Source organism: Bombus bifarius, unplaced genomic scaffold (assembly GCF_011952205.1).
Source record: "Bombus bifarius isolate JDL3187 unplaced genomic scaffold, Bbif_JDL3187 scf7180000009145, whole genome shotgun sequence".
NCBI classification, from domain to species: domain Eukaryota; kingdom Metazoa; phylum Arthropoda; class Insecta; order Hymenoptera; family Apidae; genus Bombus; species Bombus bifarius.
Genome location: NW_022884930.1, coordinates 176,039 through 186,046, shown reverse-complemented (window position 1 = coordinate 186,046; position 10,008 = coordinate 176,039). Strand labels below are relative to the sequence as shown.

At 30.0% G+C, this 10,008-nt stretch overlaps 2 protein-coding genes and 1 long non-coding RNA gene across 6 annotated transcripts; 2 read left to right on the top strand and 1 right to left on the bottom strand.

Moving 5' to 3' along the window:
• Window positions 1-452: 452 nt before the first annotated feature.
• Window positions 453-3,761, bottom strand: LOC117213977. The gene is made up of 2 exons (XR_004488757.1): window positions 1,884-3,761; window positions 453-1,576 (listed from the first exon to the last, which is right to left on the bottom strand). It is a non-coding gene; the product is annotated as an uncharacterized LOC117213977 (long non-coding RNA).
• A 919-nt stretch (window positions 3,762-4,680) lies between these two features.
• On the top strand, window positions 4,681-8,303 carry LOC117213909 (autophagy-related protein 13). 4 transcript variants are annotated; one of them, XM_033459602.1, is made up of 6 exons: window positions 4,692-5,386; window positions 5,723-6,071; window positions 6,189-6,372; window positions 6,451-6,784; window positions 6,856-7,019; window positions 8,166-8,303. In XM_033459602.1, exons 1-6 carry the CDS (start codon window positions 5,234-5,236, stop codon window positions 8,197-8,199), a joined length of 1,218 nt encoding a protein of 405 aa, XP_033315493.1. In that variant the 5' UTR covers window positions 4,692-5,233; the 3' UTR covers window positions 8,200-8,303. The 4 variants fall into 4 exon arrangements, with proteins under 4 accessions (XP_033315492.1, XP_033315491.1, XP_033315493.1 ...); XM_033459601.1 differs by lacking the exon at window positions 8,166-8,303 and having other exon boundaries at window positions 4,681-5,386; window positions 6,189-6,360; window positions 6,856-7,349; XM_033459600.1 differs by lacking the exon at window positions 8,166-8,303 and having other exon boundaries at window positions 4,687-5,386; window positions 6,451-6,775; window positions 6,856-7,349.
• Window positions 8,190-10,008, top strand: LOC117213911 (ubiquitin carboxyl-terminal hydrolase isozyme L5). Its single transcript, XM_033459609.1, has 6 exons — window positions 8,190-8,337; window positions 8,529-8,592; window positions 8,860-8,965; window positions 9,036-9,223; window positions 9,346-9,543; window positions 9,609-10,008. The coding sequence occupies exons 1-6, from the start codon at window positions 8,262-8,264 to the stop codon at window positions 9,910-9,912; spliced, it is 936 nt and encodes a 311-aa protein (XP_033315500.1). The 5' UTR covers window positions 8,190-8,261; the 3' UTR covers window positions 9,913-10,008.

Genomic DNA, 10,008 nt, shown 5'->3' with positions numbered 1-10,008 from the left:
CTTTTATTTCTTCATTTTGCACAATGCGTTGTCGGATCAAAAAATCTACCGATGTCGAGAAAAAGATCGAGTCATAATAATTATAACTGCTACTTGAGTGTCGTTTACTAACGTTATCATCGTAAAATAGCAGCGGATACGTAGCAACACGTGCTTATATTGCAGTCATAAACGTGACTTCACGCCATGTATGTACGAAATTCGACCTTGTGTTTTAATGCTTGCGTAGATCTTTTATTTTAATACGCAAATTATAGTTTCAAATTTTCTTTTACTCTTACCTACATATTAATAGAATTCTCTTTCTGCACTATTTGATACTGCAAAAATTCGTATAGGTGAATATGAAGAAAATAAAGATTTGTTTAAACAAATAATTATCTCACTAAAACCTATATGTACTAAAGCTTTTATTTGAAAGTTTTGCGATATCCTGTAATTACATTTTTTTGATGTAATTGAATAAAATGAACTGATTAAAAATTGCGTTTCCGAGCTACACATATTTTATTGTAGATACAATAACGTGATTTACGCATTACATTCCACGTAAATCACTCATTTACTTGCTTGCTAACGAAACAAATGGCATTTATTCTATCATGAATTACACACATATATTCACTATACTCTTCGTTTGGCATAATATAGAGTTTACTGATACGCACTTATTAATGTTTTATAAAATGTCGTATGAATTTTTCGTATTTCTTTGTAACATCATCCTAATGTTTGGTGAAACTCGACGATCGTGTAACATAATTGGAGAATTAATTCTTTTCTTAATCATGCGTAAATATCTTTCCTACTCTCAAAAAAGAGCATACGACCTAAAGATTTAACACGTAAAAAATTAAAAATATGTTAACGCTTCCTCGAATTGAGATAAAGTTGCAATTCTATTAAGCGAAAATACTATAGACTTTTTCCAACGTTTAACTCAGTAAGGAAGTAAAGCTTACTCGTATCCTGTACGGTTATCGGACATATCAAATTAAAACATAACCTCTAATGGAGTATGCGATTCTCTCGTTGCTTTCGCACTTTCGAATCGTATACGAAACCTCAAATTATAAAGGATGAATCTTTTTGAAGTAAGGACATTCGTTACATGTGGTTGATCGTATCCTGGCTTGATCGAACAGAGTACGTTTCTAATACACAGACTTGGAAGTATTGCAAACACTATGGCAAACGTCCAACCGGGCCCCTTAGGCCTTCTTATCTTGAGAGGGGACCAGGCCATGCGAGGCCTCTCGACCCCCGAGTACATTTCCTGTCAAAAGTAAGTGATGTTCCTAACGTAGATCGCATATGACGTTCTATTCTTGAGACGTCTGCCGCGACATTTTCAGCTTAAAATTCCTAACGTATTTCTCATCGAGATGAACGATTCTACGTCAGAGAAAAGTCAAAAGCAAGTTTTTTCCTTTTGCGTCATCATTCCATGGCCATTTCATGTCCTCGTTACGCCGCAATTTCCTTTCGAACTTTGTTCGCATAAGGGGCTCTACATTTTGATGTGGAATGATTTTACTTTAAACGCAGCACATCTTTAGTATCTTTGATCGTAATTCTATCACATATAAATTATATTAGAGTTAAAAATAAAATTAATGTTCCTATAGAATATAGAGTAGTTTTTGCATATTCAGCTTGATGGAGTTTATTTTCGATCAAAGTGTACGGCTCTTATTCTATGAATAAAGTCAACTTATCACCGCAACTGTGTTTATGTCACTACCATTGCAATCACAGCCAGTTTATGATTGAATGTTACCAATTAATTAATCCATATATATGTGCTTAACAGTATTATTTTATTCAGTTCTTTATATACATTCAGATTGATCTAAAATTCTACTTTTTATTTATATATTTACCCGTTGCCGCCAAAAATTCCACGAATGGAAACATTGCACGCTGATAATGGCACTCCTCCGAATCACAGCGCAGGAACCTTAACTGTAATGTACACAAATTTTATTAAGAAGGGGATACGAATAAGCAATGATTACATATAAACGATTTTATGGAACGTTACTTTAATTACGATGTATATTATTTTTCTAGCCCAAAATTGTTTGTTAAATTTTCTTCTAATTTTATTTCTTAGATCAGTACTGGCTTTTTATGTCATTGAATAAAAAAGAAACTTTGTACTACAATTACATTTAAAATCTGTAGTGCATATAGTGTATATATAGTCTATAGAGAGGATTTCAAATTCTTCAGGATTAAATCCTAACTAAAGAGACATGTGTAGAGCTATGCAAACAGTACGTAATTCATAGTAACATAAGTATTCAAGTAATATAACATTTTTATTACACTGTCATTCTAGAAAACAAAGTCGATATGAATTAAATAAAATATCATAAAAAAATTCTTATAATATTAAAAATTCAAATTTACTCCAAGGAAAACGGTCGTTGACATTTGTAATTAAATTTTATATTGAAAAGAATGTAGTCAAATTACTAGATGCCTCAGAAAACCGCAAATCTAGCCAATTGAAATTAATCGATTGAAAATATAAGGATGGCCTTCGGTTTAGTCTCCTAGCGGACGTAATCTGGTTTTTAGGCGCGGCTACAAAGCGCCTACAAGGTGGTGGCAATCGACTGCTTCAGTGGAAATTTCCATTGCAGTTGGCATGCTGTGTGGTGTGACTGTACAGTCCACCATAAAAGTAACGGCTTTCTTATATTAAACATTGAAAATATTATTACAAGAAACAATTCATTATTTCTTTTTTATATCATGATTAGAAACAATTTTGTATTATAACAAAGTCGCAGAAATGACTTAACCTATTCACATTTGCGGATGAGATATTTCGTGTACAAATTTATACCGAAAGCTTTCATGAACGAGATATTTCACGACGCAATATCGTATGCTATGAACGAGATATCTTGCGTCTTTATTTTTTGGTATTTGCAATTAAAAAAAAAAAAAGTTTTAAAAGTATATCATATATCTGTTATTTTGCATACACATCTCTGATTTATAGATGGGACATTTTGTAGCGTAATAAGAGACAGACGGTGTATAACAAATCCTCACAAAAAAGAATATAAGATGAAATGCCAATGTTCAACATCCACGTTGCGAGTCACGTGGTGTCATTACATCATTCAGGATTCGTACATAATATTCAATAAACTACTTTTGTTGCTATACCAGTCTTAATTATCTCATTAGATCACTCACATCCTTATGTGCAATCATACAATGTATATGTACTCATGTTCTTTGTCTCACTTCTTCCTTTTATCTTCTTTCAGATTTTCTGGTAACTATATGTATAGAAGGATAATTCAGTACATGAACACATATATATTATAATTATACGTATCTACATTCACAAAATTTCACTTCAACTGCCGTACGTGAAGTTTTTACGAAAACTACCGTGCATTTACAACATAAGCACTAAATATGAACATCGCAGATAGAAGGTCAATTTTATGGTTATAAAATAGACCTCAAATCATACATCGATAGAAGAGTATACCTCAAAATCCATCACGAACAAGTGATAATTTCTTTTTTATCTCCAGAACAAAAATTAAAAGAGATACGATAATAATCTTAATTTCAATTTTGAAACTATGATTTATTATTAAGAAAACTAAATATTATTAACTTGTCCTAATCACGTAGGAAAAGGATTGCATCCTAGCACCTTTTGATTATGCTTGCAATGTAAAAATTGTCTTTTTATACGTATACGTATTTATATTGTTCGAGCGCTTTTCATTATTACATATTATAACATATTACTGTTTTATAATGTTAGTGATAGATTTTGTAATAAGAACTATATTTGTAATTTTTGTTTTCCATGACAGTAGTATATATATAAATTTATATTTAATTTTGTTTATTAAGTTTGTTTCTATCTTTTACACTTTTAAAAATTATGAGGAATAAAATATATTAAATGTTATGTATAGATTGTTAATCTAATTGCAAATATTAGTTTAGAACTATATTTAATATTAACGATAAATTTATAGAGAAGAGTTCATTTAATGTTATAAAAATATAATTTAATTAATTTTAAACGTTACTCTGTCCTTTATGTTTATATATCGCTAAATGTAACAATTAGATTATAATTTATCTAATTTACTTGAATTTATAATTTAATTGATGAAAGAGCGAAATAAGATAATGTATTTGAACAAAGTCAATTATAACTAAATCCTTTTGCCGCAATCAAAATGTGTAAAAAATATAGGGAAATGGAAAAACTTCCCTAGAAGAGATAAAACAAAAGAAGGCGATACGAGTAGTATGAATCATACTTTGAAAACGATGTTTCGGTTTGATCAACTGTTGTACATTATTCGACACCAATCAGCTGATAGAACATTGACATTATATAATAATCTATCCGGAAATTAAAAACAAAATTAATTTGCGATCAAAAAAGTAAGAAATAATAACTTTTTAATTTTTTACTATAATTTAAAAAACTCTATGCTTTAATAGTGATAGATTTATTTACCAGATGTAAGGCGTAAAATGAAATAGCAGTCATTTTCTGAACACGGCGTGCACTGTGGTTCGAAATTTACTTTGAACTTTTAACAAGGAAGCGTTTATTGTGTTTCTATCTTTCTTGTAAATGTAAATTATATTTAAAAAGTTCAATTTACATTTGACTCGGCAAATTCACGTATGTTATTCATGTGAACGCTTCCTATCTTAAGGTAATTGCGACACGAAATAAAATCGATCCACAGTGTGTCATAAAAATAGCGAAATAAGAACTATATACTCGATAGTTGCACGTATTATTCGAGACAAGCGATATTCAGGTTGATCAGTCGATTTGAGTAAAACTTTCGAATTTGTCTCCATAATTGATCAATAATAATCTAGATTCTAGTTAACAGAATCGATCTAACTTGTATCACCTGCCACGCAGCTGTACGCAACACAATGCAACGATATGATGTTTATGCTGTTGTTAAATTATCGTTTTTCGGCTGGACTATGTGCATTAGCGAATCATAGAAAGAGGAGAAATCGTTTGCCAATCCGAGTGCGATGGTTTACACGTGCGAGCGTCAGAAAGGATTTTACCATGTAGTTTCACAGACAAGAAGAGATGCTTTGATATGTTCAAAATTCTATTCAGTTTAGTGGAATTCGATGTTTTTGATTGGACATTTGTGTTTCTTTGAAAGGAACTCCATAAAAAAATAACAGCGTTAAAATGTCCACGTTAAAATTGAGTACGCAGGACAAAAAGGACTTGGACAAGTTCACCAAATTTTTGGCATTAAAGGCTGCACAAATCATTGTGCAGTCGAGGTCAGGTGAAAAGGTTAGCACAAAGTGCAAGCCAAATTCATCTGGAACAGATTGGGTAAGTTCTTCTATTTATAATAATTTTGATTGCATATATATGTTATAGATAATGCACATATTTATCTTTTAACATCGTTTTATTCTTTTCTTGAATTTCTTAAATGAAATTATATTTTATTTATTCAATATGTTAAAACAGCATTTTATTGGTTTTTATGCTGAAGAAAAGTTTGAAAAGAATTTATGCAAATACAAAATTCATAACAAACAAACGCATAAATTATTATTGATGTATAATACATAATTGAAAACATGTAGTTAATATTTATATTAATTCCAATATGTTAATCGAGATGTTTATAGTTTCCTACTTATATATCCTTTTATTATACAGTTCAACCTTGCTATCCATGATCTACCAGAAGTTTTGGCCGAAGCTAAAAGAGTATTATGTGGAGAAATAGTAAATTCAACCATACCTCTTTGCATTGAAATCTCATTAAGAACTGTTGAAGGTGATACAATGGTTTTAGAAACATGGAGTTTGGGTGTATTGCCAGAGCATAGTGATCCTACTGTAAGAGTAACATATACAGTATATAATAGAATGGGTATTTTACTCAAATCGTTATTATCTGTATCAAGAATTACTCCAGCTTATAAATTAAGTAGGAGGCAAGGTCCGGATTCCTATGTTATTTGTTATAGGATTTATATGGGAGAACCCCAGCTACATACACTAGGTACAGAATAGATCAATTTTATATTAAAATCTAATTTTATCTTTTTAAATAAATTCAATATTTATAAGTTTACTTATAATATTGATAATATTTTAAACATATTGCAATTTTTTGCAGGTGATAATTACAAACATGTTAGGGTAGGTCAGTTGTGTACACCAGTGGGGACAATTCATTTATCAGTATCATATAGGACAAAAATGACTATATCTCCTACTCATACTGGTCGTGATTCAATAATGTTAAAAAGTGATCATTTCCATTCTGACTTGAGTCCTCGTCATGCTAGGTATCAACAAAGGTAAGTGAAGTGAATTGTTTTGTGAAGTGAAATGAGTTTCTATTGGATTAATTGAAACTTTCTTTATTCATATTTTAGCGAAGAAACGTCGAAATCGCTTAGTGATACTATCAAGGTTGGAGCATTTGTAGTCAATAAGCCTGTCACTGTTAACGAAGATGATTTTGTTATACCAGATGTACCTTTTAGCTCTTTGCTAACTCCTAGACAAACCTCACCTCCTCCAGTCTCAGTGGCTGAGACCACAAGTACAAAGACTGCAACAACAATCATTGCTACGGATAGCAGCAATGGAAACAATGAAAGACTTACAAATGATAACACAACGTCAAAGTGTAACTCTCAAAATGGATCGAGAAGGAGTAGTTGTTCAATGACCAGTGCCAACGATGATTTTATTATGGTAGATTTGGTAATTAACGTTCCTATATTTTTAAGATACTAGAAATGTTTGACTAAACTCTTTAAATGTTGCAATTACAGAAGACTCCCTTCGCAATAACAAACACCAATAGCGATTTAGGAGCATTTTATCGTGAGTGTCAAAGTGCACCCCAACTTCAAGCTTTTATGGAGGAAAGAACACTTGCAGAACAAGTAGGAGATCTCACGAAACAGTTGGAAACATTTGAAACAAATATGCGGCGGTATGAGGATATTCTGTCGTCATTATGTCAAACAGAAAATAATAACTAATATCGAAATCAATGCAATGTTAGGTGCTTCAACGAGAAATGTTAATATATACAACCAGCATATAGTGTCTCGTCATAGATTTATGCGATTCTCATTACACGTATCACAATATTTCAGCAAGAGCATTTCAATAAAATTTTTAGCCAAATGCTATCACTGCTTGTGATCACTTATGAAAAAAATTGGATTTAATACAAGATTTATCTATAACGTATAAAAATAAAAATAGTTCATCTGTATTGCCAATGTATGTAATTTGGTATGTGTGATTTATTGATGTACTATTTTTTTCTACAATTTCTTTATTTTTATTAGTTCCTTTTATCACTCCACCAATAATCAAAACATTTTTATTCAAAATTATTTTAATTTACTTTTATCGCATAAACTATATTCTCAAATTTATTGTAAATTAAGTGTATTTTATCTGTTGAGCGACTTATTAATAATGCGAATTGATAAGCAGCGTAAATGATAATTAGTTAATATATTTTGAAACTTTAATTTATTGCTTGTACATAGTGTAAATTGTATTTTAGTGTTATAATATTAATTGATGACTAAGAAAGGATTATATAACTTTTTCATGTTTTATTATTCCAATCACTTAATAAATCAGGCTGTGCTTGCAATTTGAGTAAAACTTTTATGTTTAAGATGCTATATGCAACCCTCAATTATGATCATTTAATTAACCAATCTTAATTACAAGATACCATCTTTAGAGTAATAGAAGCTTTAAAAAAAATTGAAAGCCTGAAATTACATATTTTTATGTAAATACTTTTTAATATTTTAATGCTGGGAAGTTGTTTTTGTCTGTTCCATTTCATAACAATGTATGATATTATTTCTGCTTTTGAACTGTTCAATTCTGTCAAGTTCAAATTGACATTTCTTAACTATTTAATTCATTTTTTCAAGTTATAGTGATCCATTATACAATAGACTTTGAACTTGAATTATATTGTTTCAATGTTTATTTTTACTTTTCTTCAAATGTGTATGAATATTAATTTCCATAATGCTAAGTTAAATATTGGTTAAGGAAACAATTTTCGTTACATTGTGATATTACAATGTAAATCGGTTTGTAGGTATGCATGTTCCAATTGTAAAAGCGGTAGATGAGTATTAAGAATAAGTAGTGAGTAGTGTGTATCACATTTTGGAGCATGACAAAGAAATGAAACATGGCGGACTCAGCGGGCAATTGGTGTCTTATTGAAAGCGATCCTGGAGTTTTTACGGAATTAATAAAAGAATTTGGTAAAGTTTGATTGGCTTTATTTAGATTTGCTTCTAATTACTTTAATTTTGTCGAAAATAATTTATATATGATTATGCTAGGAGGTATCTGTGTCTGTTGACGATTGCTTTGAACACTTGCATTTTGGATTGTTATTTCTTGTAAGATTATACATTTCCAAGGCATTTAATATAATTTCTCTTTATTAAAGGTGTTCAAGGTGCCCAAGTGGAAGAATTATGGAGTTTGGATGATGAGCAATTTGATAATTTGAAGTGAGTATTTTGTTCATATAACATAACCTATTTAATATTGATTTATTTTTGTTTCGTAGTGTAAACGAATATCTCAAATTATAATGTAATCTAATATCCTTTCGTATTGATAATAAACAATAACAATATAGTAAAAACTTAATTTTAAATCTAAAATTATAAGCTTATAACCACATGCATGTAAACTTTTGAAGGAAATAAATGAATTTAAATTAATTAATCTCCTATTTTTTATGATACGTTAATAATAATTTTGTTATTTACTAGGCCTATACATGGCTTGATATTTTTGTTCAAATGGGTGCAAGATGACGAACCCTCTGGAAGTATTGTTTTAGATAATAGGTTGGATAAAATTTTTTTTGCAAAACAGGTATTTTTTATAATTATTATTAAATATTACTCAATAGTAAATTAGAGGATAAAAATATTGAAAATTTTAGGTAATTAATAATGCTTGTGCAACGCAAGCAATCTTAAGTGTATTACTGAATTGCAAACATTCCGATGTATCATTAGGACCAAATTTGGAAGAATTTAAAAATTTTTGTCAGAGTTTTGACGCTAACATGAGGGGTCTGGCTCTTAGTAATTCTGATGTGATAAGAGAAGTACATAATTCTTTCTCAAGGTATTTTTCATATAACAATGTGTGTGTGTGTGTGTGTGTGTGTTTTGCATATCTTAATGTTAAAAATATATATATATGATATGTATATATATGTGACATAAAATAAACATTATTTATTGTAGACAAACAATATTTGAATATGATTCAAAACAAGCATCTAAAGATGATGATGTATTTCATTTTGTGAGCTACGTTCCTATTGACGGACGGTTATATGAGTTAGATGGATTAAAAGATGGACCTATGGATTTAGGTCCTTGTCCACTTGGCGATCAATGGGTTCAATCAGCTAAACCAATAATACAGAAACGAATAAATAAGTAAATATCACCTGGTTAATGTATTCATTTGTTTCATGTAGTAATTGTACAATTTATGTTTGCAGATATAACGAAGGAGAAATACATTTTAATTTAATGGCAATAGTAACAGATAGAAAAGTAGTTTATGAACGACAAATAGCAAATGTTTGTGATCCAGCAGAATTGGAACGTTTACAAACATTGATTGAGAAAGAAATTCGAAAATCTAAAAGATATCAGATTGAGAATATTAGAAGGAAGCATAATTATTTGCCATTGATAATGGAGCTTCTCAAAATGCTTGCTAAAGAGGGCAAGTTAGTGCCTCTATATCAAAGGGCAAAGGAGAAGGCATTGGAAAAGGAATCAAAGAAGAATAAAGTTTAAATCTTGGTTTTCTGAACTGTATAAGAAAAATATTGGAATGTATGTATACTGCATAAATATTATTGAATAAATTATAGCAATGTGTTTTTAAAAATA

What these genes read in the sequence shown, in the direction of transcription:
- LOC117213909 (XM_033459599.1), top strand. Translation starts at nt 5,234, where the DNA reads ATGTCCACGTTAAAATTGAGTACGCAGGACAAAAAGGACTTGGACAAG. An exon ending in ATTCATCTGGAACAGATTGG is followed by an intron (nt 5,387 to 5,722) that starts GTAAGTTCTTCT and finishes TTTATTATACAG; the next exon opens with TTCAACCTTGCTATCCATGA. An exon ending in ACCCCAGCTACATACACTAG is followed by an intron (nt 6,072 to 6,188) that starts GTACAGAATAGA and finishes AATTTTTTGCAG; the next exon opens with GTGATAATTACAAACATGTT.
- LOC117213911 (XM_033459609.1), top strand. Translation starts at nt 8,262, where the DNA reads ATGGCGGACTCAGCGGGCAATTGGTGTCTTATTGAAAGCGATCCTGGA. An exon ending in GGAATTAATAAAAGAATTTG is followed by an intron (nt 8,338 to 8,528) that starts GTAAAGTTTGAT and finishes TCTTTATTAAAG; the next exon opens with GTGTTCAAGGTGCCCAAGTG. An exon ending in AAATTTTTTTTGCAAAACAG is followed by an intron (nt 8,966 to 9,035) that starts GTATTTTTTATA and finishes TGAAAATTTTAG; the next exon opens with GTAATTAATAATGCTTGTGC.